At 46.2% G+C, this 27964-nt stretch overlaps 1 protein-coding gene across 3 annotated transcripts in view; it reads right to left on the bottom strand.

The window, feature by feature from the left end:
* Positions 1 to 27964, bottom strand: part of SLC51B (SLC51 subunit beta) — a 49201-nt gene that overhangs the window by 9333 nt on the left and 11904 nt on the right. For all 3 annotated transcript variants that reach the window (XM_077263327.1, XM_077263326.1, XM_077263328.1), the window contains exons 2-3: positions 13110 to 13232; positions 9189 to 9279 (exon numbers count right to left, since the gene is read on the bottom strand). In XM_077263327.1, the coding sequence (XP_077119442.1) occupies positions 9189 to 9279; positions 13110 to 13209 (191 nt within the window). In that variant the 5' untranslated portion in view covers positions 13210 to 13232. The remainder of the gene's footprint in view (positions 1 to 9188; positions 9280 to 13109; positions 13233 to 27964) is intronic.

Here is a 27964-nt window from a genome sequence, read left to right as displayed (position 1 = left end):
TGTCAGGATCCCACCCCTGACAGAGACCCTACTGTCTCTTCCTCCACAACACCCTCTGCCACCAGGTGTTGCTTCGTCCAATCCAGTCAGCTTTCTGATCTAACTTCCTGCCTGACCCCCAGTTTACCCACTATGGTGGGGAGTGGCCTAATGAATAGCACCCTTAGCTCCCCCCGGAGGCCCAGCTGTGAAATGTATTGGTGTCTGTGATACCTGATCAGATGAACTCCTTCAGTGCCATCAGACGCACCGTAGCTCCCCATAGTGGCGGAGCCACAGTACTGCAACGACCAGGACTCTGGGGCGCTGCATAAGCACAGATGACAAGGGCCAATACAAGTCCATGGGTCCATGAAAAACGTACAGCACACAGATGGCTGTCCATAGTTGACACTGCAAAGTTTTTGAGAAGCTTCATAATTTCATTCTTTCTTTAACCAAACCGGTAAGACTGATGACAATAAAGGTAAAAACAGACACACGGATGACACTGATGGTAAAATCGAACACACGGATGACACACTGATGGAAATCACTGATGGCACTAGATTGTCACATACATGTTTAACCATGGACGTATGAAGCAGGCCTTATGGCGTTGAAATTTGGAAATTCTCCACCTTTATTAAGAGATATTAAGCAATGGATCAAAACATTAAAATCACTTGCAGGTGATGTGAATAACATTGATTATATTATTATAATGGGATGGAATATATTATATGTTAGGTAGCAAGTGAAAGCTTAGTTCTTGAAGCTGACGTGCTGGAAGCAGGAAAAATGGTCAAGTATAAGGGTATGTTTCCACGCCGCCCCCTGTTGTACGCGCGGTGATTCCGGATGTGTTCATTGAGCACATGTGGAATCACCGCATCATATTCATTGACTGTGGTATTTATCTTGCGGAGACGGAGCGTCTCAGCAAGATAAATAGATATGCTGTGGTCTATAAAGACGTGCCGCATGTCTGGATACGCAGGGCCGCCGGATGCGACCGTGTGCACGTATTGGAGACGGGATTTCATAAAATACCCTCCACTATGCTGTAATATCTGGACACTGTGGATTGGACGCAAAACCTGATGTAATCCGGCACGTGGAAACATACCCTAAGGATCAGCGTAAGGGGTCGCTCACACTTGCGTACAAATCAGACGAGTTTAATCCAATAAATAAATCGGAATACTGTAGGACCAGCGTAATTCAATGAGACCGTGCAGATCTGGGTATTTTTTCTCAGCTGTATTCGGAATGAGAAAAAAAAAATTGTGCAGCGCCCCAGAGTCCTGGTCGTTGCAGTATCATGGCTCAGCCACTAGGGGGGGCCATGGTGCGTTCGATGGCACTGAAGGAGTTCTCTGAGCAGGTATCACAGTCACCAATTCATTTCACAGCTGGGCCTCCGGGGGGAGCTAAGGGTGCTATTCATTAGGCCACTCCCCACCATAGTGGGTAAACTGGGGGTCAGGCAGGAAGTTAGAGAGAACGCTGACGGGATTGAACGGAGCAACACCCTGTGGCAGGGGGTGTTGCGAAGGGAGAGACTGTAGGGTCTCTGCCAGGGGTGGGATCCTGGCAGAGGCTTGGCATTGAAAGAACGTAACGGGTCCGCGCAGGCTCCTGGAAGCGGCGGGACTCAAGAAAGGACTAAGAAGCGAGATAGATTGTGCTGAGTGAGAAACGAAGTCAAGCGAAAGGAGATACCAGTGAGGGTTGTGCTGAAAGAGGCAGCACCTTACTGAGGCGCACTACCGGTGGCCGGAACGCCGAGGAGGTAAAGAGTTTCAAGCCATACCTCAGACCTACGGCAGGGCAGTTAGCTTGAGGCGGACTGTCTCACGCATCACCCAGGAAGGCAAAGGGGGGTACCAACAGGAGAGGGGCGCAGATAGAGTCCCGGAAGATCTCCGAGCCTCCCCGTCATACGGGTGCGTTCCTACCATAGTATCTGGAGGGACGAGGAAGATCATTGCGAATTAAGTTGTTGTGAGGGAACACGAGAAACAGACACAACAGTTGTGGGGTACTTTCCGTAAGCACAGCAGGGAAGGACTGCAACACATAGCGCTAGAAGGAAGGCACCGATTTCCACCTGCAAGGAGAGCTCTGGAAGTGCCATTGGACCGGCCGGACTTGCGCAGCCTGGTGAGCCGTATTCTGGACTGAGGACCCAGAGAGCTTCAGTAAAGAGGTAAAGAGACTGCAACCTGGTGTCCTCGTTATTTACCGCGACCTGCACCCCACAACTGCACCGCTACACCGTTACTACACCACTTATTGCACCGGACGTCCCCCACTGACAGACAGGGCCACGGACCGGGTCTAGCCACCGTGACAACCCCAGGACTGAGACCTAGAGGCCCGGCTCCGGGTACCCCTCGGCCCTGCGGCGGTGTGGGGGCATTACAACTTGGCGTCACGAACAGGATCTACTTAAGCCTGAAGAATCAGGTCATGTGTGCCTTGGAACTGTGATTTATCGTGCTTGGACTGTGCTTTATTACAAGGACTGTGTGTTGCCACTTGCCGCCAGAAGTTCCCGCCAAAACCGCCGCCATTACAGCGCTAAGGAGAGCGCAGGAGAAGAAGAAGGGCGTGGAAGTGGGCGTGAACAAGCTGAAGAGCGCGAAAGACAATGGCCGCCCAGTCTAAATATCTCGGCCCCTTGAGGACGTGTCCGTCAGCAGCCGAGATCCGCCTCCTGATCCTCAATGGTGGGCAGAGACAGAGAAAACGAAACCGCCCACGAAGGAGAGAGCGGGAAAAGGACCAGGAAGAAGAAGTCAGAGACATGGAGGACGCCATGGCGAGCCACCCGGAGCCGGAGCGTGGGGTCGGAGCCGAGGACTCCCCCAGCTACCCGGAGGGGCACCGCAACCAGGCCTCCACCGCTGACGCTGAATTCCTGCAGGCCGGAGTGGACGAGCTCGGCGACCGACCCCGGCGGACGCAGCTGAGCACCCAGGCCGGGTGGAAGAAGGCCATCATCAGGAGCCTCACCGGACATCTGTCGGCAGCCTCATCTGGTCCGGAGCAGGAAAGAAGTCCCAGCGCTCCGAAGCTGGAAAGCAAGGCGCTGCCGGGAAGGGGTATGCTGCGAGCAGAGATGACAACGCCGCAGCACAAGGTCCCGCAACCAGCGTTCCAGACCCCAGCGGAGACGGAGCAGACCGGCACCGGAGGGACCGCATCTGAAGCAGGTATGAAGGACGACCCTGCCCTGATGACTGACACCACTCCCGTGACTGCTGGTGCCACAGCTGCTGACTCCGTTCCAGTGACTGATCTTGCAGCAGCCGCTACCTCTGCTGCAGCTAATGCCCATACTCAAGCTGCGCAGACCTCCATCGCTGTGCATGACCTAACCGTACATGAGAGACGGATTAACGGCGTTTGTCCAGCACTGGGTGTAACCCTGGATCCCACTTTGCCCAGGCCAAGAAGGGTTAAGTGCCAGGTGCAGCCCTGGAAGCCGTCCCACTAAACCTCGGAAACCTGAAACTGTAAATAGTTAACTGTTTATTTCCTTGCTGTTTTGCTGCTAAAACCCGTCCTGGGTTAACTCTTAAAGGGATCCCTTTGTTTACCCGGGATCCCTATTGCTTTTTATTTTTGCTTTCACTTTCATTTTTGCTTTTTGGTTCACAATGTTATAAGAACTGCCGTAATCATGAACAGTGCATGATCCAAACTTTCTTGTAAATAGTTTGCACCTTCTTAAAGGTGCTCCCTACTGGTTTTAGCCAAAGACACTTTGTGAAGATACCTTTCCTACCGGTTCTAGTTAAAGACACTTTGCGAAGATACCATACCGGAACCTTTGCGTGGGCTGGTAGGCTGAGAAGACGAGCTACCTCAGAAAGACTTGGTCCCCTCTTAAAGGGGATGTGTGAAATTGAACTTGAGAAAGATACTGTTGCAGAACAGTAATGTGATAATGAAGCTTGAAAAAGAAATGTAACTGTTTTACATGCTAAGTTATATGTGTTGAAGTTGTTGAAATGTGAAATCTGAATAATGTTTTGTAGAAAGGAAAGATGCAGAGAGCCCGTAGGGGTAGATGTAGAAGCCTGCATAGTTGAAAGTAAAAGAAGTAATAATGAAGGTGAGGATAGAAGGTAAACCCCGCGTCCCCATTGAAAAGTTACTTTGTTACTAAGGACAGAGAGTGAACCCGTAGGGGTTAGAGAGTGAGTCCTTAAAGGAGCCGAGTAGAGCGGGCTCAGAGTTCTTTAAATGAAAGGAATGTTATGTCTATACTGTGTATAGTAGCGAAAGGCAGTAGGCCCTGGCTGAACAGGGCGGTCCTGTAAAAGAAAGGAGAGGCAGTAGGTCTGGTGCCGTAGGGACAGGCGGTCCTGCAGGTTCACAAGAAGGAGAATGTAAAGTTGAAATGCCTTATAATGTGATTATAGGAAGGCCTTTGATAGACTAAGAGTGTGAGTTTCTTAAAGGCAATGTTAAGTTATTGTTCTAAAAATTGCACTAAGTAGAATACCCGGTTGGGTAACAGAAGTTATTTATGCTCTGTAATTTATAATGTTGATTATGTTTGTAACGTTAAAAGTGTCCTCACCTCCCGTAAAGGGAAGCTTACTTAAGTATACTTACTGTTATTTGCACTCAACAAAATTGTATGTCTTTTTGCTACCTGTATTGTTGTTTTTTCTTCCCAGTCCCGGAGTACTGTGTTTAACCAGGGGGGAGTGCAGCGCCCCAGAGTCCTGGTCGTTGCAGTATCATGGCTCAGCCACTAAGGGGGGCCATGGTGCGTTCGATGGCACTGAAGGAGTTCTCTGAGCAGGTATCACAGTCACCAATTCATTTCACAGCTGGGCCTCCGGGGGGAGCTAAGGGTGCTATTCATTAGGCCACTCCCCACCATAGTGGGTAAACTGGGGGTCAGGCAGGAAGTTAGAGAGAACGCTGACGGGATTGAACGGAGCAACACCCTGTGGCAGGGGGTGTTGCGAAGGGAGAGACTGTAGGGTCTCTGCCAGGGGTGGGATCCTGGCAGAGGCTTGGCATTGAAAGAACGTAACGGGTCCGCGCAGGCTCCTGGAAGCGGCGGGACTCAAGAAAGGACTAAGAAGCGAGATAGATTGTGCTGAGTGAGAAACGAAGTCAAGCGAAAGGAGATACCAGTGAGGGTTGTGCTGAAAGAGGCAGCACCTTACTGAGGCGCACTACCGGTGGCCGGAACGCCGAGGAGGTAAAGAGTTTCAAGCCATACCTCAGACCTACGGCAGGGCAGTTAGCTTGAGGCGGACTGTCTCACGCATCACCCAGGAAGGCAAAGGGGGGTACCAACAGGAGAGGGGCGCAGATAGAGTCCCGGAAGATCTCCGAGCCTCCCCGTCATACGGGTGCGTTCCTACCATAGTATCTGGAGGGACGAGGAAGATCATTGCGAATTAAGTTGTTGTGAGGGAACACGAGAAACAGACACAACAGTTGTGGGGTACTTTCCGTAAGCACAGCAGGGAAGGACTGCAACACATAGCGCTAGAAGGAAGGCACCGATTTCCACCTGCAAGGAGAGCTCTGGAAGTGCCATTGGACCGGCCAGACTTGCGCAGCCTGGTGAGCCGTATTCTGGACTGAGGACCCAGAGAGCTTCAGTAAAGAGGTAAAGAGACTGCAACCTGGTGTCCTCGTTATTTACCGCGACCTGCACCCCACAACTGCACCGCTACACCGTTACTACACCACTTATTGCACCGGACGTCCCCCACTGACAGACAGGGCCACGGACCGGGTCTAGCCACCGTGACAACCCCAGGACTGAGACCTAGAGGCCCGGCTCCGGGTACCCCTCGGCCCTGCGGCGGTGTGGGGGCGTTACAATTGCATGCTGCAATTTCACTCCAAAATTAAACAGTGCGACAAAAAAAAAAAAAATCACGTGACACACAGACCATCAGTATAACATTGATTTTTACGGATACATTACAATTCTGTAAGATGGGAAACTGTAAATGGTCCTGCAAAAGATTAATAGCTGCTGAGTAAAAAAACAGATTGCATATGGACGACAAGTGAGAAAAAATCGTCCCACTCTCCTGGATGAGAATGGGACTGATTATGTATATATGCTAGTGTGAACTAGTCCAAACTTTGAGAAAGGACAAAATGAAATGGCTCGACAACCAGGTGACAGCGTCCCCTAAAGGCAGAACTTCTGGGTGTTATCTTTAATGCTGGACAAAACAGAGCAGCAAATTATACTAGTTAGGTTTTTTAATCTTGTTTGGGTTAAGTATTAAGCCATGTTTACACTTGACATTTTGGCAAAGTTTTTTGAGTGCATTTTTGGGGTTAAAAAGAAGCCGCATTTTACAGTACTAGCAAATACAATGAGACTTCAGAAATCTCATGCACACACTGCTTTTTTTTTCTGACTGAATTTGAGCACTACCAAAGAAATGAGCCAGAGTATAAGTTGGTATATGTGCAATATGTAAGAGCACGTTCACGCTTCGGTCATTCCACAGGCAAAACCCAAGAAAAAAACATAATGATCATATACCCTGTAGTAAGTAAATAGTAATAGTACATGTATATAACACAAGGTACTTAGTTAACGCTATTTTGATCAAAAAGCATAAAAGCAATCCCACCACGGCAAGGTGTACCAATAGGGATGTCCTATCCTCTAGTATTAAGGCAATATGCACACAGTGCGTTTTTGATGCGTTTTAGCAGCGTTTTTTCCTTGCGGAAATGGGCCAAAAACGCTATGGATTCCATATGCAAGCTTAGTCAATGACAATCCTGAAGTGTTGTGCACATGATCAGTAAATTTCCGTGCCTATTTGCAGTGCGTTTTTTCTGCAGCATGTCCATTCTTTGTGTGTTTCTGCAGCGTTTCTGCACCCATTGACTTCAGTTGAATCAGTCAAATCTGCAGCTAAAACGCGGGTATAAAAATGTTTGCGTATTTGCTGAGTTTTTGTTTTGCGTTTTACTGGCTTCCTATGGTGGTTTCCACGCTGTCATCTGTATGTAGTGGTTCTCATCGGTGGTAACGCTACCGCCGGTAAGACTGTCGGTCAGAGCGCTGCGGGGTCATGCTGTCAGATGTGATCGTAACCCCACAGCTGTGACTGTCACCCGTAGTAACGTTACCACAGACTGTCGGTCAGAGCACTGCGGGACCATGCTGTCAGATGTGAGCGTGACCCCGCAGCTGTGACTGTCACCTGTGGTAATGCTACCACCGATACTTTCAATCACAGCGCTGCAGGATCATGCTGTCAGATGTCAGTGTGACCCCACAGCTGTGACTGTGACCCGCAGGTGTGGGCCGATGAGACTACTGCCCCCATCGGGCTACGTCTGCTGGAGGAGCCGCTTATGGGAGACATAGTCTCCTCTGCCGGTGCCTGTGCTCCCAGTAAAAAAAAAGTTAAATTACATACATAGTCAAATGAAAATAAAAAACATTATACTCACCTTAACGCCCAATCCCTGATGCCCTCGTCTCTTGGAAATAATGTAAAATAATAAACCACCATATACTCACCTGTCTGCCGTAGTCCACATAGTCCCGAGTGTCCCACAGCGATCTCACGTGTAGAACAGTCACATCGAGAGATGTGACCGCTCTACCTGGTCACCGCCTATACACTGACAGGAGGTAATCACTCTCACAGTGTATCACTGAGCTACCATGAGAGATCACCGGAGTTCATCAGCTTCGGTGCTCTCACTGTACGGCAACGCTGCGTGAGAACTTTCCCACGCAGCAGTGGTGCCGTAAGGGAGATCACTGGAGCTGATCAGATGATGAACTCTGGTGAACTCTCCCATGGCAGTTCAGTAATACACTGCGGGAGCAATTACCTCCTGTCAGTGTATCGCTGGCTTTCTTTGAGAGCAGTCACATCACTGATGTGACTGCTCTCAAAGTGATCAGGATCGTCATGGGAAATTATGGATTATCTTCTCTGTGGAAAGGTGAGGAATATTGTGGTTTATTATTTTATCATTGTTGCAGGAGACGATGGCTTTGGTGGATAAGCCATTCAGTAGGCATGGTTTAATTATGATTATTAAAGGAGTCTGTGTCATTATTTCAAATAAAGGACTTTACTCTGGGTGTCTGTGTTTTTATACAATATCACTATGGGGTTACTAATGGATAGGTGTCTTATAGGCGCCTCTCCTTTACTAACCTGTGGGCTTGATGTCACCTGACAATACAAAGGTGACATCAACTCCACAAATATGAACCCCACTTGCCACTGCTTCTGGGCAAGTGGGAAGAGCGAGGCTAAGCACCAGATTTGGTGCATCTTAAAGATGAGCCTTTTCTAGGCGGATGAGAGCTGTTTGCTCCTGCTTCTTCGTCCTAGTAACTGGTGGAGTCCTTTGTGTCGGGGCACTGAATGAAATAAATATGTCTCGTGGTATGATCAGACCATGTCACTGTACGGTCAGACACAGATATTACACAGTACACAGCAGGGGCACATTTATAAGATTATCTCTGCACAGGAACATTTTGTTAAACACATCCAATTGTGGAAATATTATTATTCCAAGATCTATTGATTAAAATTAACTTTTGTTCCTTGGAAAACCTCTTGAAAGCTGGGGTCCCAGGAAGCAGTCACTGTGCTCCCCAAGTGATGCCAAGGAGCAGCTGCGATACAGTGGGTTTATAAAAGTCACAAAGTCTTTCCACAGCATCATTGCAATTACAAATGGCTAATTATTAAACCACATGTGGTTTCTAAAAAACTGTATGTCCATTATAATAAGCAAATACTTCAGAACAATACAGCAGAAAATAGCTGCAGCTGATGTAGAGCATCTCCTTAGCCCTGTGGTAGCTGCATGGTAACCCCACTATCTGTGATGATCCAGCCCTGAGGGTCGTTGTCATTTCGACAGAGTTCTGACATGAGACCTGTTTATTTCATTCAGGGCCCTGACACAAAGGACCCCCACCAATTACTAGGATGAAGAAGCAGGGGCAAACAGCTAATGCATGTGCTCTTCAGTTGGCATTTAATGTCTTTCATAGGAAAGTGGCAGCAGTTGTAGAGGGCTTTGTCTGCCAAAATTGCAATGAAACTCTATCATGTGAAAAATAACCTTTTGCTTCTGGACAACAGGCCCGTTCATTTCGGTTTGAAGTATAAATGCTACAGAACCTTGGAGGATGAAATCTTGACTCTTACCTGTTGTTTAAGATATTTTTGGCAAGAAGAAATAATCCTAAAAACAGTCCAACGAAGGATAAGGCCAGGATAGTGTAGTTCCAGACTGTTACTGTTGATTGAAAAAAAAAAAAAAAAATCATTATAGAACTTTACAAAGGAAAACAGCCACTCGCCATCTCTTGTATATGTGAGGCAGAGATCTAATGCAGACGATAACACAATGAATTCTATATCTAATGCCCCGATAACGAGCCTGTAATTCAAGAATGAGTACTTCTGTCCTGACCCACGACTTGGGAATAATACAATATTTTATTGTCATTTTATTGCTGTTATACTGCTATGCAATCAGGTTTGCCTTTTAGAGTTTTGTCCTGTCGCATTCCCTGTAGTCCAGCCCTTATGTAAGGGCTCTTTCACACGTCCTGATATTTCCGGTACCGGGAAAAACCGGTACCGGAGATATCCGTGTCCGTATGTCCGTGTGCTCAAGTGGCACATACGTGCGGCATCCGTGTGCCGCCCGTGTGCCGCCTGAGGACCACACGGACCGTGCAGGAGAGACAGCGCTACACTAAGCGCTGTCCCCCCCGCATGTGGTGCTGAAGGCAGAATTAATCTCTTCTCCCCCAGCGTTCGTTGGAGAGAAGAGATGAAAGATCTTTTTTTTTGGGGGGGGGGGAATAAAGTTTGCATGTGCGTCCGCGTCCCCGCCCCCCCCCCCCCTTTAGTGCGCCGCCTGCCCCCTTGCCGCAGAAATACTCACCCGGCCAGCTCCTGCGATGTCTCCTCTGTCCTCTCAGCGCCGGCAGCTTCTCCTGTGTGAGCGGTCACGTGGGACCGCTCATTACAGTCAGGGAATATTCCCTGACTGTAATGAGCGGTACCACGTGACCGCTCACACAGGAGAAGCTGCCAGCGCGGAGAGGACAGAGGAGACATCGCGGGAGCCGGGTGAGTATTTCTGCGGCAAGGGACCAGGCGGCGCACTGAGGGGGGAGGCGGGGGGCACATGAAAACTTTATTGTTCACAAAAAAAAAAAAAAAAAAAAGATCTTTCAATTCTTCTCTCCAACGAACGCTGGGGGAGAAGAGATTAATTCTGCCTTCAGCACCACAGCGGGGGGACAGCGCTTACTGTAGCGCTGTCTCTCCTGCGGGCAGTACGTGCACACGGAGGAGAGTGCACACTGTTCTCCGTGTGCACGTGTGCTGTCCGTATTGTGGTCCGTGCTGCCGGTAGAAAACGGACATGTCGACGTGTTTTCAGCACGGACATACGGTCCGTGTGAAAACACGCACATGTGCATAGACCCATTCATTTGAATGGGTCTACGTGTGTCAGTGTCTCCGGTACGTGAGAAAACTGTCACTACACGTACCGGAGACACTGACGTGTGAAAGAGGCCTAAACAATAGTGATGAGCGAATATACTCGTTACTCGAGATTTCCCGGGCACGCTCGGGTGTCCTCTGAGTATTTTTTAGTGCTCGGAGATTTAGTTTTCCTCACCTCAGCTCAATGATTTACATCTGTTAGCCAGCTTGATTACATGTGGGGATTCCCTAGCAACCAGGCAACCCCCACATGTACTTATGCTGGCTAACAGATGTAAATCATTCAGCTGCGGCGATGAAAACTAAATATCCGAGCACTAAAAAATACTCGGAGGACACCCGAGCGTGCTCGAGAAATCTCTAATGACAAGTATATTCGCTCATCACTAGTAAACAACCCCTCTCTTCTTCCCCAGCTAGTGTTTGTCAGACATCTTGCTAGGTTCATCTCTCTACATTCCTGGTTCAGAATTGTCTTTTCACCTGCTACTGCTACTGCTGTTACTATTGTGAATAATACAAGAATTCAGCCTGAGAATAAACCTCTAGAGGAATCTTCATACAGGCCTCTGCAGTCGAGCTGAAGCTATCTGATGAAATCACTTTGTGTGAGCCCTCGTCCATACAGACATCCATAGAAATGCTGTCTCAAGAGCCCCACACTTGCAACCTAGTAATGGAGGCAGAATAACTTATGCTGATATTCATAGGTCTGATTCTTTTTTTATTTTATTTTTTTGCAAACTAGTATCAAACATTTAAAAGTAAGTGGGTCAACGCAAAAAATGGATAGCACTTGTGTCATCTAAGTACTGTGCATTTTATACTGCCTGAGGCCTCATTCAGACATCTGTGTTTCACGTATGTGTTATATCCATTTTTTTGTCATGGTCGGATACAACACGTACCCATTATAATCTATGGGGCTATTCAGATGTTAGTGTTTTTTGTGGACCATGTGTCTGTCTTAAGTTCATGGAGACATGTCTGTTTTTTTCCGATATCACAGATGAAAATGCCAATAAAAATCTATGGGTCCATGAAAAACATGTAGCGCACACAGATTGCATCAGTGTACAGTCTATGTGCTGTCTGTATTTAAGTGAAAAGTAAAGAAGAAAATTTGTAATTTATTTAATTTCTTGTCCATCCGTGAAAAACACTGGTGACCACACTGATGGTAAAAACGGACCCACGGACTATACATTAATAACACACTGATGCAAAATACTGATAGCCCCAGTAAAAAATGTTCAAATACATGTTTATACATGGATGTATGAATAAGGCTTAATGCAGTGTTCCCCAACTCTAGTCCTCAAGAGCCACCAACAGGTCATATTTTAAGGATTCCCTTAGGATTGCCCAGGTGATGGAATTATCATCTGGGCAATGCGAAGGAAATTTTGAGAACACGATCTGTTGGTGGCTCTTGAGGACTGGAGTTGGGAAATACTGATTTAATGGGTAGGCAAAGCTTGCAAATTCTTATTATTTTGCCTACAAGAAATAACGATTTCACAATGATTGCAAAAATGAACACACAGACCAAATAGATGAAAATCGAATCTAGCACACTGATGAAAAATTGTCTTTTATCTTCATGTGCAAAAAAAGTCCGTCTTTGGCTAGGTTCACATTAGAATTTCTGTGCGCAGCGTATCATCTGCATGCGCAAACGCATGTTTACGCAGCGTTTTTTATCTGTATCAGCATATGCATGACGCAAAAAAAGCTGTGTGTGCATGTGTGTGCATTCGTTTTTGCCTGCGTTTGCATTGATTATGTGCATGCGTTCGATATTTGCAGGAGGGCGTTTCTCAATGGGCATGTCTCAAACAAGTTCCTGGACATGCGCAGTCCGAAGTACACAAGTGCATCGAATGCATGGGTACGCATGTCCTAGCGTACCGATGCGTTTCCATAGACAGTAATGCATTGTTTTGACACACTCCATCCGCAATCATCCGCATGCGGATGACTGCGCATAATTGACGCCTCAAAAAATGCAACATGTTGCGATCGCAGTACCCCGCCGCACACCGCGAAATGACGCATGTGTACGCATCCGCATGCGAACTGATGCAAACACATGTCCCTGCGTACACCATATTAGGTATGCCAGACGCATGCGGATCTATGCGGATCAAACGCTGCACACAGATACACAAATGTAAAACCGGCCTTTACGAGCTCCTAAAGGTTTGTCCAGTATAAGGACATTGAGGACCTCTCCATAGGACAGGTCATCAATATCGGATTGATACCTGCCAACCGCACCGATCAGCTGTTATTAGCTGATTGCTATTAGTGGATGTAAATACATGGAACGATCTACAAAGCAAAGTTCAATTGAACATGTATCCGCCGCTGAAGGGCACTACAGATCAGCTCCTATTCTCATTCAATTTTTTGTGATTCCTAATTATTATACCAGGGCTAACCTTAGATTGATTAGTACCCAGAGCAATACCTTCTATTAATATCCCCTGTCCTGTGATTTACCATATAATACTAGATAATGCAATCAAAGTGTCCAAATAATATTGCTCTAAGGTGCTGAAATAAATTTTAAACCATGTCATCTACTATAATACTTACGGTCCCCAGTGCGAAAGTAATAAATAGCTCGCTCCATTTTCTTCCTGGCTTCTTCAGCTGCAGCCATTGCCTGATCTTGCCCGCTACTTGCATCAGCCATGTTTACAGCTACTCCAGTGTTTTCTGGAAAATAATATATGAACAGCACCATTTAAAACCTTCATGTCTAACTAGTGTCTGCTGTCATAAATACTTCAGCCGGAGATCATGTGGAAATAGAAAAATAGGACTGTTTGGGTTTCGGAAACTGTGACACAACTTCCATGGTCTCTGTCAGATTGTGCCATTGCTGGTCAAAGAAAGGAACCCATGGACAAAAATGAACGGAGCGAACTGCAATGCCAGACAGAGCCAGAGTGTTAAAGCCCATTATTCAAGGATTTGACTAGGAGACAGTGCCTTTTTTTATTTAACCCTTTAACCCCCAAGGGTGGTTTGCACGTTAATGACCGGGCCAATTTTTACAATTCTGACCACTGTCCCTTTATGAGGTAATAACTCTGGAACCCTTCAACGGATCCCAGTGATTCTGACACTGTTTTCTCGTGACATATTGTACTTCGTGATAGTGGTAAAATTTATTTGATATTACCTGCATTTATTTGTGAAACAATGGAAATTTGGCTAAAATTTTGAAAAGTTCGCAATTTTCCAACTTTGAATTTTTATGCCCTTAAATCACAGAGATATGTCATGCAAAATACTTAATAGGTAACATTTCCCACATGTCTACTTTACATCAGCACAATTTTGGAACCAATTTTTTTTTTTTGTTAGGGAGTTATAAGGGTTAAAAGTTGACCAGCAATGTCTCATCTTTCCAACACCATTTTGTTTTAGGGACCACATCACATTTGAAGTCATTTTGAGGGGTCTATATGATAGAAAATACCCAAGTGTGACACCATTCTAAAAACTGCACATCTCAAGGTGCTCAAATCCACATTCAAAAAGTTTATTAACCCTTCAGGTGTTTAACAGGAATTTTTGGAATGTTTAAATAAAAATGAACATTTAACTTTTTTTCACAAAAAATTGACTTCAGCTCCAATTTGTTTTATTTTACCAAGGGTAACAGGAGAAAATGGACCAAAAAAGTTGTACAATTTGTCCTGAGTACGCCGATACCCCATATGTGGCGGTAAACCACTGTTTGGGCGAATGACAGAGCTCGGAAGGGAAGGAGTGCCATTTGACTTTTCAATGCAAAATTGACTGGAATTGAGATGGGACGCCATGTTGCGTTTGGGGAGCCCCTGATGTGCCTAAACATTGAAACCCCCCACAAGTGACACCATTTTGGAAAGAAGACCCCCTAAGGAACATATCTAGATGTGCTGTGAGAACTTTGAACCCCCAAGTGTTTCACTACAGTTTATAACGCAGAGCCGTGAAAATAAAAAATCTTTTATTTTTCCACAAAAATTATTTTTTAGCCCCCAGTTTTGTATTTTCCCAAGGGTAACAGGAGAAATTTGACCCCAAAAGTTGTTGTCCAATTTGTCCTGAGTTCGCTGAAACCCCATATGCGGGGGGGGGGGGGGGGGAACCACCGTTTGGGCGCATGGCAGAGCTAGGAAGGGAAGGAGCGCCATTTTGGAATGCAGACTTAGATGGTCTGCAGGCGTCACGTTGCATTTGCAGAGCCCCTGATGTACTTAAACAGTAGAAACCCCCCACAAGTGACCCCATATTGGAAACTAGACCCCCCAAGGAACTTATCTAGATGTGATTTGAGAACTTTGAACCCCCCAAGTGTTTCACTACAGTTTATAACGCAGAGCCGTGAAAATAAAAAATCTTTTATTTTTCCACAAAAATTATTTTTTAGCCCCCAGTTTTGTATTTTCCCAAGGGTAACAGGAGAAATTGGACCCCAAAAGTTGTTATTCAATTTGCCCTGAGTACGCTGATACCCCATATGTTGGGGTAAACTCCTGCTTCGGCGCACGGGAGAGCTCGGAAGGGAAGGAGCACTATTTTACTTTTTCAACGCAGAATTGGCTGGAATTGAGATCGGACGCCATGTCGCATTTGGAGAGCTCCTGATGTGCCTAAACAGAGGGAACCCCTAAATTCAAACTGAAACCCTAACCCAAACACACCGCTAACCCTAATCCCAACCCTAACCATAACCCTAACCACACCCCTAACCCGAACATGCCCCTAACCCCAACACACCCCTAACCCTAATCTTAACCCTAACCACACCCCTAACTCCAACACACCCCTAACCCTAATCCCAACCATAACCCTAACCACACCCCTAATCCCAATCCTAATCTCAACTGTAAATGTAATCCAAACCCTAACTTTAGCCCCAACCCTAACCCTAACTTTAGCCCAACCCTAACCCTAACTTTAGCCCCAACCCTAACTTTAGCCCCAACCTTAACTCTAACTTTAGCCCCAACCCTAACCCTAACTTTAGCCCAACCCTAACCCTAACTTTAGCCCCAACCCTAACCCTAACTTTAGCCCCAACCCTAACCCTAACTTTAGCCCCAACCCTAACTCTAACTTTAGCCGGGAAAATGGAAATAAATACATTTCTTTAAATTTTATTATTTTTCCCTAACTAAGGGGGTGAGGAAGGGGGGTTTGATTTACTTTTATAGAGGGTTTTTTAGTGGATTTTTATAATTGGCAGCTGTCACACACTAAAAGACGCTTTTTATTGCAAAAAATAGTTTTTGCATCTCCACATTTTGAGAGCTATAATTTTTCCATATTTTTGTCCACAGAGTCACATGAGGCCTTGTTTTTTTGCAGGATGAGTTGACGTTTTTATTGGTACCATTTTCGGGCACGTGACATTTTTTGATCGCTTTTGATTTTTGTGAGGCAGAATGACCAAAAATCAGCTATTCATGAATTTCTTTTGGGGGGGGGGGCGTTTATACCGTTCCACGTTTGGTAAAATTGATAAAGCAGTTTTATTCTTTGGGTCAGTACGATTACAACGATACCTCATTTATTTTTTTTTATGTTTTGGCGCTTTTATATGATAAAAATTATTTTATATAAAAAATAATTATATAAAAAATAATTATCGCTTTATTCTGAGGACTATAACTTTTTTATTTTTTTGCTGATGATGCTGTATGGCAGCTGGTTTTTTGCGGGACAAGATGACATTCTCAGCGGTACCTTGGTTATTTATATCCGTCTTCTTGATCGCGTGTTATTCCACTTTTTGTTCGGCGGTATGAAAATAAAGCTTTGTTTTTTGCCTGTTTTTTTTTATGGTGTTCATTGAAGGGGTTAACTAGTGGCACAGTTTCGTTACGGACACGGGGATACTAAATATGTGTACTTTTATTGTTTTGTTTTTTTATTTAGATAAAGAAATGTATTTATTGGAAGAATATCTATTTTTTTTCTTTATTTAGGAATTTTATTTTTTTACACATGTAAATATTTTTTTTTTACTTTATAACATTGCCCCAGGGGTGGACATCATGGTATAGTGTCAGATCGCTGATCTGACACTTTGCAATGCACTGTGTCAGATCAGCGATCTGACAGGCACTGCAGGGAGGCTTCCCGGCACCTGCTCTGAGCAGGTGCTTGAAAGCCACCTCCCTGCAGGACCCGGAAGGAGCCGCGCGGCCATTTTGGATCCGGGGCCTGCAGGGAGGAGGAGGTAGGAGACCCTCTGAACAACGCAATCACATCGCGTTGTTCCGAGGGTCTCATGGAAGCACGCAGGGAGCCCCCTCCCTGTGCGATGCTTACCTATGCCGAAGGAACACTGCGATCATGTTTGATCGCAGTGTTCCGGGGGTTGATGTGACCGCTCCTGGCACATAGTGCCGGATGTCAGCTGTAATAATCAGCTGATACCCAGCGGCGATTGGCTGCACTCCCCCCGTGAGTGCGGCCGATCGCCTATGACTTATTATTCCGTCCATGGGAAGTAGGGCCTGGGTCACATGGACGGAATAGTACGTTTAATGGCAAAAAGGGGTTAAAGGGGTTTCCCACGAACAAAGTACATTTTAATTGCTGTAATAGATCTTGGTATAATAATAATTTCCGCAATTGGATGTGTTTAAAAAAATGTTCCTGTGCTGAGATAATCTTATAAATGTGCCCCTGCTGTGTACTGTGCAATGGCTGTGTCTTAAGGCCCTGTCACACATAGCGATTTACCAACGATCACGACCAGCGATACGACCTGGCCGTGATCGTTGGTAAGTCGCTGTGTGGTCGCTGGGGAGCTGTCACACAGACAGCTCTCTCCAGCGACCAACGATCAGGGGAACAACTTCGGCATCGTTGAAACTGTCTTCAACGATGCCGAAGTCCCCCTGCAGCACCCGGTGTTGTGAAATTGGATTCTGGGCTCCCCCGGTGGCCACTTGTGGAATTGAACTTGTGTGCATCATCCCCTCTGTTCACCTGCTCCTATCAGGATGTGGGAGTCGCTATATAACCTTGCTCCTCTGTCAGTTTCTTGCCGGTCAACAATGTAATCAGAAGCCTTCTGTGCTTGTTCCTGCTACTAGACAACTCCCAGCTAAGTTGGACTTTTGTCCTTGTGTATTTTTGCATTTTGTTCCTGTTCACAGCTGCTGTTTCGTTACTGTGTCTGGAAAGCTCTTGTGATCGGAAATTCCCACTCTGGTGTTATGAGTTAATGCTAGAGTCTTAAAGGAATTTCTGGATGGTGTTTTGATAGGGTTTTCTGCTGACCATGAAAGTGTCCTTTCTGTCTTCCTGCTATCTAGAAAGCGGACCTCGATTTTGCTAAACCTATTTTCATACTACGTTTGTCATTTCATCTAAAATCACCGCCAATATATGTGGGGGCCTCTGTCTGCCTTTTGGGAAAATTTCTCTAGAGGTGAGCCAGGACTGTCTTTTCCTCTGCTAGGATTAGGTAGTTCTCCGGCTGGCGCTGGGCATCTAGGGTTAAAAAACGTAGGCATGCTACCCGGCCACTTCTAGTTGTGCGGCAGGTTTAGTTAATGGTCAGTATAGTTTCCATCTTCCAAGAGCTAGTTCTCATATATGCTGGGCTATGTTCTCTCGCCATTGAGAATCATGATAGTTTGACCGGCCTAAAAAAGGGTTAAATTACTGGCTGAGAAAGGAGAGAAAAAAGAAGTCTGCTACAATTTTTTTTTTTTTTTTTTTTCCTCTAGTTCTGAGTGTGCTCTTAATTGAATCACTTGCTAGTCTGCCTATACTGCAGCCTTCCTCTCTTTCTCTCCTTCTAATCCTTGAATGGCTCTGTGTTCACCTGTTTCAAATGGATCTTCAGAGTGTAGCTACAGGTTTGAATAATCTCGCCACAAAGGTACAAAATTTGCAAGATTTTGTTGTTCATGCACCTATGTCTGAGCCTAGAATTCCTTTGCCTGAATTCTTCTCGGGGAATAGATCTCACTTTCAAAATTTTAAAAATAATTGCAAATTGTTTTTGTCCCTGAAGTCTCGCTCTGCCGGAGACCCTGCACAGCAGGTCAGGATTGTAATTTCCTTGCTCCGGGGCGACCCTCAAGACTGGGCTTTTGCATTGGCACCAGGGGATCCTGCGTTGCTCAATGTGGATGCGTTTTTTCTGGCCTTGGGGTTGCTTTATGAGGAACCTCATTTAGAGCTTCAGGCGGAAAAGGCCTTGATGTCCTTGTCTCAGGGGCAAGATGAAGCTGAAATATACTGCCAAAAATTCCGCAAATGGTCTGTGCTTACTCAGTGAAATGAGTGCGCCCTGGCGGCGATTTTCAGAGAAGGTCTCTCTGATGCCATTAAGGATGTTATGGTGGGGTTCCCTGTGCCTGCGAGTCTGAATGAGTCCATGACGATGGCTATTCAGATCGATAGGCGTCTGCGGGAGCGCAAACCTGTGCACCATTTGGCGGTGTCTACTGAGAAAACGCCAGAAAATATGCAATGTGATAGAATTCTGTCCAGAAGCGAGCGGCAGAATTTTAGATGAAAAAATGGGTTGTGCTTCTATTGTGGTGATTCAACTCATGTTATATCAGCATGCTTTAAGCGTACTAAGAAGCCTGACAAGTCTGTTTCAATTAGCACTTTACAGTCTAAGTTTATTCTATCTGTGACCCTGATTTGTTCTTTGTCATCTATTACCGCGGACGCCTATGTCGACTCTGGCGCTGCTTTGAGTCTTATGGATTGGTCCTTTGCCAAACGCTGTGGGTATGATTTGGAGCCACTGGAGGCTCCGATACCTCTGAAAGGGATTGACTCCACCCCATTGGCTAGTAATAAACCACAATACTGGACACAAGTGACTATGCGTGTTAATCCGGATCACCAGGAGGTTATTCGCTTTCTGGTGCTGTATAATCTACATGATGTTTTGGTGCTGGGATTGCCATGGCTGCAATCTCATAACCCAGTCCTCGACTGGAGAGCTATGTCTGTGTTAAGCTGGGGATGTAAAGGAACTCATGGGGACGTACCTTTGGTTTCCATTTCATCATCTATTCCCTCTGAGATTCCTGAATTCTTGTCTGACTTTCGTGACGTTTTTGAAGAACCCAAGGTTGGTTCACTACCTCCGCACCCGGAGTGCGATTGTGCCATAGACTTGATTCCGGGTAGTAAATACCCTAAGGGTCGTTTATTTAATCTGTCTGTGCCTGAACACGCTGCTATGCGAGAATATATAAAGGAGTCCTTGGAAAAGGGACATATTCGTCCTTCGTCATCTCCCTTAGGAGCCGGTTTTTTCTTTGTGTCTAAGAAAGACGGCTCTTTGAGGCCGTGTATTGATTATCGACTTTTGAATAAAATCACGGTTAAATATCAATATCCGTTACCACTGCTTACTGATTTGTTTGCTCGTATAAAGGGGGCCAAGTGGTTCTCTAAGATTGATCTCCGTGGGGCGTATAATTTGGTGCGAATCAAGCAGGGGGATGAGTGGAAAACCGCATTTAATACGCCCGAGGGCCATTTTGAGTATTTGGTGATGCCTTTTGGTCTTTCAAATGCCCCTTCAGTCTTCCAGTCCTTTATGCATGACATTTTCCGCGATTATTTGGATAAATGTCATGTTCTCAATGGCAAGAGAACATAGCATCAGCATATATAGGAACTAGCTCTTGGAAGATGGGAACTGAGCTGACCATGAACTAAACCTAACGCACAACTAGCAGTGGCCGGGTAGCATGCCTACGTTGATTCTAGATGCCCAGCACCAGCCGGAGGACTAAATAATGCTAGCAGAGGAAAATATTAGTCCTAGCTCACCTCTAGAGAAATACCCCGAAAGGAGACAGAGGCCCCCCACATGTATTGGCGGTGAATTAAGATGAAATTACAAACGTAGTATGAAAATAGGTTTAGCAAATTTGAGGTCCACTTACTACATAGCAGAAGACAGAAAGGACACTTTCATGGTCAGCTGAAAACCCTATCAAAACACCATCCAGGAATTACTTTAAAACTCTGGCATTAACTCATAACACCAGAGTGGCAATTCCTGTTCACAAGAGCTTTCCAGACACAGTAACGAAACTTCAGCTGTGAACTGGAACAAAAATGCAAAAACAAACATGGACAAGAGTCCAACTTATCTAGTAGTTGTCTAGGAGCAGGAACAAGCACAGAGAGGCTTCTGATAACATTGTTGACCGGCAAGCAACTAACAGAGCAGCAAGGTTATATAGCGACTCCCACATCTTGATGGGAACAGGTGAACAGAGAAGATGACAACACCAGTTCAATTCCACCAGTAGCCACCGGGGGAGCCCAGAATCCAAATTCACAACAGTACCCCCCCCTCAAGGAGGGGGCACCGAACCCTCACCAGAACCACCAGGGCGATCAGGATGGGCCCTATGAAAGGCACGAACCAGATCAGAGGCATGAACATCAGATGCATTCACCCAAGAATTATCCTCCTGGCCGTATCCCTTCCACTTGACCAGATACTGGAGTCTCCGTCTGGAAACACGAGAGTCTAAGATTTTCTCCACAACGTACTCCAACTCACCCTCAACCAACACCGGAGCAGGAGGCTCAACGGAAGGCACAACCGGTACCTCATACCTGCGCAATAATGACCGATGAAAAACGTTATGAATAGAAAAGGATGCAGGGAGGTCCAAACGGAAGGAAACAGGGTTAAGAATCTCCAATATCTTATACGGGCCGATGAACCGAGGCTTAAACTTAGGAGAAGAGACCCTCATAGGGACAAAACGAGAAGACAACCACACCAAATCCCCAACACAAAGCCGAGGACCAACACGACGGTGGCGGTTGGCAAAAAGCTGAGTCTTCTCCTGGGACAACCTCAAATTGTCCACCACCTGTCCCCAGATCTGATGCAATCTCTCCACCACAGCATCCACTCCAGGACAATCCGAAGTTTCCACCTGACCAGAGGAAAATCGAGGATGAAACCCCGAATTACAGAAAAACGGGGACACCAAAGTGGCAGAGCTGGCCCGATTATTGAGAGCGAACTCCGCCAATGGCAAAAAAGCAACCCAATCATCCTGGTCAGCAGACACAAAACACCTCAGATATGTCTCCAGGGTCTGATTAGTCCGCTCGGTCTGGCCATTAGTCTGAGGATGGAAAGCGGACGAAAAAGACAAATCTATGCCCATCCTAGCACAGAATGCCCGCCAAAATCTAGACACGAATTGGGTCCCTCTGTCAGAAATGATATTCTCAGGAATACCATGCAAACGAACAACATTTTGAAAAAACAGAGGAACCAACTCGGAAGAAGAAGGCAACTTGGGCAGAGGAACCAAATGGACCATCTTAGAGAAACGGTCACACACCACCCAGATGACAGACATCTTCTGAGAAACAGGCAGATCTGAAATAAAATCCATCGAGATGTGCGTCCAAGGCCTCTTAGGAATAGGCAAGGGCAACAATAATCCACTAGCCCGAGAGCAACAAGGCTTGGCCCGAGCACAAACGTCACAAGACTGCACAAAGCCTCGCACATCTCGTGACAGGGAAGGCCACCAGAAGGACCTTGCCACCAAATCCCTGGTTCCAAAAATGCCAGGATGACCTGCTAACGCAGAAGAATGAACCTCAGAGATGACTCTACTGGTCCAATCATCAGGAACAAACAGTTTATCAGGTGGGCAACGATCCGGTCTATCCGCCTGAAACTCCTGCAAGGCCCGCCGCAGGTCTGGAGAAACGGCTGACAATACCACTCCATCCTTAAGGATACCTGTGGGCTCAGATTTACCAGGCGAGTCAGGCTCAAAACTCCTAGAAAGGGCATCCGCCTTAACATTCTTAGAACCCGGTAGGTATGACACCACAAAATTAAACCGAGAGAAAAATAATGACCAGCGCGCCTGTCTAGGATTCAGGCGCCTGGCGGTCTCAAGATAAATCAAGTTTTTGTGGTCAGTCAATACCACCACCTGATGTCTGGCCCCCTCAAGCCAATGGCGCCACTCCTCAAAAGCCCACTTCATGGCCAAAAGCTCCCGATTCCCAACATCATAATTCCGCTCAGCGGGCGAAAATTTACGGGAAAAGAAGGCACAAGGCCTCATCACGGAGCAGTCAGAACTTTTCTGCGACAACACTGCCCCAGCTCCGATCTCAGAAGCGTCGACCTCAACCTGAAAAGGTAGAGCAACATCAGGCTGACGCAACACAGGGGCAGAGGAAAAACGGCGCTTAAGCTCCCGAAAGGCCTCCACAGCGTCAGGGGACCAATCAGCAACATCAGCACCCTTCTTAGTCAAATCGGTCAATGGTTTAGCAATATCCGAAAAACCAGCAATAAATCGACGATAAAAGTTAGCAAAGCCCAAAAATTTCTGAAGACTCTTAAGAGAAGAGGGCTGCGTCCAATCACAAATAGCTTGAACCTTGACAGGATCCATTTCAATGGAAGAGGGAGAAAAAATATATCCCAAAAAGGAAATCCTCTGTACCCCAAAAACACACTTAGAACCCTTCACACACAAAGAATTAGACCGCAAAACCTGGAAAACCCTCCTGACTTGCTGGACATGAGAGTCCCAGTCATCCGAAAAAATCAGAATATCATCCAGATACACAATCATAAATTTATCCAAATAATCGCGAAAAATATCATGCATAAAGGACTGGAAAACTGACGGAGCATTTGAAAGACCAAAAGGCATCACTAAATACTCAAAGTGGCCCTCGGGCGTATTAAATGCGGTTTTCCACTCATCCCCCTGCCTGATACGCACCAAATTATACGCCCCACGAAGGTCAATCTTAGAGAACCACTTGGCCCCCTTTATGCGAGCAAACAAATCAGTCAGCAACGGCAATGGGTATTGATATTTTACAGTGATTTTATTCAAAAGCCGATAATCGATACATGGTCTCAAAGAGCCGTCTTTTTTTGACACAAAGAAAAAACCGGCTCCTAAGGGAGATGACGATGGACGAATATGTCCCTTTTCCAAGGACTCCTTTATATATTCTCGCATAGCAGCATGTTCAGGCACAGACAGATTAAATAAACGACCCTTTGGGTATTTACTACCCGGGATTAAATCTATGGCACAATCGCACTCTCGGTGCGGAGGTAATGAACCAAGCTTGGATTCTTCAAAGACGTCACGATAGTCAGACAGGAACTCAGGAATTTCAGAGGGAATAGATGATGAAATGGAAACCACAGGTACATCCCCATGAGCCCCCTTACATCCCCAGCTCAATACAGACATAGCTTTCCAGTCGAGGACTGGGTTGTGAGATTGCAGCCAAGGCAATCCTAGCACCAAATCATCATGTAGATTATGCAGCACCAGAAAGCGAATAATCTCCTGGTGATCCGGATTAATACGCATAGTTACTTGGGTCCAGTATTGTGGTTTATTATTAGCCAATGGGGTGGAGTCAATCCCCTTCAGAGGAATAAGAGTCTCCAAAGGCTCTAAATCATACCCACAGCGTTTAGCAAAGGACCAATCCATAAGACTCAAAGCGGCGCCAGAGTCGACATAGGCGTCCGTAGTAATAGATGACAAAGAGCAAATCAGGGTCACAGATAGAATAAACTTAGACGGTAAGGTGCAAATGGAAACAGATTTATCAAGCTTTTTAGAGCGCTTAGAGCATGCTGATATAACATGAGTAGAATCACCACAATAGAAACACAACCCATTTTTCCGTCTAAAATTCTGCCGCTCGCTTCGGGACAGAATTCTATCACACTGCATACTCTCTGGCGACTTCTCAGTGGACACCGCCAGATGGTGCACTGGTTTGCGCTCCCGCAAACGCCTATCGATCTGAATAGCCATTGTCATGGACTCATTCAGACCCGCAGGCACAGGGAACCCCACCATAACATCCTTAATGGCATCAGAGAGACCCTCTCTGAAAGTCGCCGCCAGGGCGCACTCATTCCACTGAGTAAGCACAGACCATTTACGGAATCTCTGACAGTAAATTTCAGCTTCATCTTGCCCCTGAGATAGGGACATCAAAGTTTTTTCTGCCTGAAGCTCCAAATGAGGTTCGTCATAAAGCAACCCCAAGGCCAGAAAAAACGCATCCACATTGAGCAACGCAGGATCCCCTGGTGTCAATGAAAAAGCCCAGTCTTGAGGGTCGCCCCGGAGCAAGGAAATCACAATCCTGACCTGCTGTGCCGGGTCTCCGGCAGAGCGAAATTTCAGGGACAAAAATAATTTGCAATTATTTCGAAAATTCCGAAACCCAGATCTATTCCCCGAGAAAAATTCCTGCAAAGGAATTCTCGGCTCAGATACAGGTGCATGACAAACAAAGTCTTGCAAATTTTGTACCTTCGTGGCGAGATTATTCAAACCTGCAGTCACACTCTGAAGATCCATTACAAACAGGTGGACACAGAGCCATTCAAAGATTAGAAGGAGAGAAAAAAAAAAAAAAAAAAAAATTCTCAGCAGACTTCTTATTTCTCTCCTTTCTCAGCCAAGGATTTTAACCCTTTAGTGGGCCGGTCAAACTGTCATGTTCTCAATGGCAAGAGAACATAGCATCAGCATATATAGGAACTAGCTCTTGGAAGATGGGAACTGAGCTGACCATGAACTAAACCTAACGCACAACTAGCAGTGGCCGGGTAGCATGCCTACGTTGATTCTAGATGCCCAGCACCAGCCGGAGGACTAAATAATGCTAGCAGAGGAAAATATTAGTCCTAGCTCACCTCTAGAGAAATACCCCGAAAGGAGACAGAGGCCCCCCACATGTATTGGCGGTGAATTAAGATGAAATTACAAACGTAGTATGAAAATAGGTTTAGCAAATTTGAGGTCCACTTACTACATAGCAGAAGACAGAAAGGACACTTTCATGGTCAGCTGAAAACCCTATCAAAACACCATCCAGGAATTACTTTAAAACTCTGGCATTAACTCATAACACCAGAGTGGCAATTCCTGTTCACAAGAGCTTTCCAGACACAGTAACGAAACTTCAGCTGTGAACTGGAACAAAAATGCAAAAACAAACATGGACAAGAGTCCAACTTATCTAGTAGTTGTCTAGGAGCAGGAACAAGCACAGAGAGGCTTCTGATAACATTGTTGACCGGCAAGCAACTAACAGAGCAGCAAGGTTATATAGCGACTCCCACATCTTGATGGGAACAGGTGAACAGAGAAGATGACAACACCAGTTCAATTCCACCAGTAGCCACCGGGGGAGCCCAGAATCCAAATTCACAACAGATAAATTTATGATTGTGTATCTGGATGATATTCTGATTTTTTCGGATGACTGGGACTCTCATGTCCAGCAGGTCAGGAGGGTTTTTCAGGTTTTGCGGTCTAATTTCTTGTGTGTGAAGGGTTCTAAGTGTGTTTTTGGGGTTCAAAAGATTTCTTTCTTGGGATACATTTTTTCCCCCTCTTCCATCGAGATGGATCCTGTCAAGGTTCAGGCTATTGGTGATTGGACGCAACCCTCTTCTCTTAAGAGTCTTCAGAAATTTTTGGGCTTTGCTAACTTTTATCGTCGATTTATTGCTGGTTTTTCTGATGTTGTAAAACCATTGACTGATTTGACTAAGAAGGGTGCTGATGTTGCTGATTGGTCCCCTGATGCTGTGGAGGCCTTTCGGGAGCTCAAGCGCCGCTTTTCTTCCGCCCCAGTGTTGCGTCAGCCTGATGTTGCTCTTCCTTTTCAGGTTGAGGTCGACGCTTCTGAAATCGGAGCTGGGGCGGTGTTGTCGCAGAGAAGTTCCGACTGCTCCGTGATGAGACCTTGTGCTTTTTTTTCCCGTAAATTTTCGCCCGCCGAGCGGAATTATGATATTGGGAATCGGGAGCTTTTGGCCATGAAGTTGGCTTTTGAGGAGTGGCGTCACTGGCTTGAGGGGGCCAGACATCAGGTGGTGGTATTGACTGACCACAAAAATTTAATTTACCTTGAGTCTGCCAGGCGCCTGAATCCTAGACAGGCGCGCTGGTCGTTGTTTTTCTCTCGGTTTAATTTTGTGGTGTCGTACCTACCGGGTTCTAAGAATGTTAAGGCGGATGCCCTTTCTAGGAGTTTTGAGCCTGACTCCCCTGGTAATTCTGAGCCCACAGGTATCCTTAAAGATGGAGTGATATTGTCTGCCGTTTCTCCAGACCTGCGGCGGGCCTTGCAGGAGTTTCAGGCGGATAGACCTGATCGTTGCCCACCTGGTAGACTGTTTGTTCCTGATGATTGGACCAGTAGAGTCATCTCTGAGGTTCATTCTTCTGCGTTGGCAGGTCATCCTGGAATCTTTGGTACCAGGGATTTGGTGGCAAGGTCCTTCTGGTGGCCTTCCCTGTCACGAGATGTGCGAGGCTTTGTGCAGTCTTGTGACGTTTGTGCTCGGGCCAAGCCTTGTTGTTCTCGGGCTAGTGGATTGTTGTTGCCCTTGTCTATCCCGAAGAGGCCTTGGACGCACATCTCGATGGATTTTATTTTGGATCTGCCTGTTTCTCAGAAGATGTCTGTCATCTGGGTGGTGTGTGACCGTTTCTCTAAGATGGTCCATCTGGTTCCCTTGCCTAAGTTGCCTTCTTCTTCCGAGTTGGTTCCTCTGTTTTTTCAAAATGTTGTTCGTTTGCATGGTATTCCTGAGAATATCGTTTCTGACAGAGGGACCCAATTCGTGTCTAGATTTTGGCGGGCATTCTGTGCTAGGATGGGCATAGATTTGTCTTTTTCGTCTGCTTTCCATCCTCAGACTAATGGCCAGACCGAGCGGACTAATCAGACCTTGGAGACATATTTGAGGTGTTTTGTGTCTGCGGATCAGGATGATTGGGTTGCTTTTTTGCCTTTGGCGGAGTTCGCCCTCAATAATCGGGCCAGCTCTGCCACCTTGGTGTCCCCGTTTTTCTGTAATTTGGGGTTTCATCCTCGATTTTCCTCCGGTCAAGTGGAATCTTCGGATTGTCCTGGAGTGGATGCTGTGGTGGAGAGGTTGCATCAGATTTGGGGGCAGGTGGTGGACAATTTGAAGTTGTCCCAGGAGAAGACTCAGCTTTTTGCCAACCGCCGTCGTCGTGTTGGTCCTCGGCTTTGTGTTGGGGACTTGGTGTGGTTGTCTTCTCGTTTTGTCCCTATGAGGGTTTCTTCTCCTAAGTTTAAGCCTCGGTTCATCGGCCCGTACAAGATATTGGAGATTCTTAACCCTGTGTCCTTCCGTTTGGACCTCCCTGCATCCTTTTCGATTCATAATGTTTTTCATCGGTCATTGTTGCGCAGGTATGAGGTACCGGTTGTGCCTTCCGTTGAGCCTCCTGCTCCGGTGTTGGTTGAGGGTGAGTTGGAGTACGTTGTGGAAAAGATCTTAGACTCTCGTGTTTCCAGACGGAGACTCCAGTATCTGGTCAAATGGAAGGGATACGGTCAGGAGGATAATTCTTGGG

This window comes from Ranitomeya variabilis, chromosome 5 (genome assembly GCF_051348905.1).
Source record: "Ranitomeya variabilis isolate aRanVar5 chromosome 5, aRanVar5.hap1, whole genome shotgun sequence".
NCBI lineage: Eukaryota > Metazoa > Chordata > Amphibia > Anura > Dendrobatidae > Ranitomeya > Ranitomeya variabilis.
This window is presented reverse-complemented; position numbering and strand designations above follow the sequence as displayed.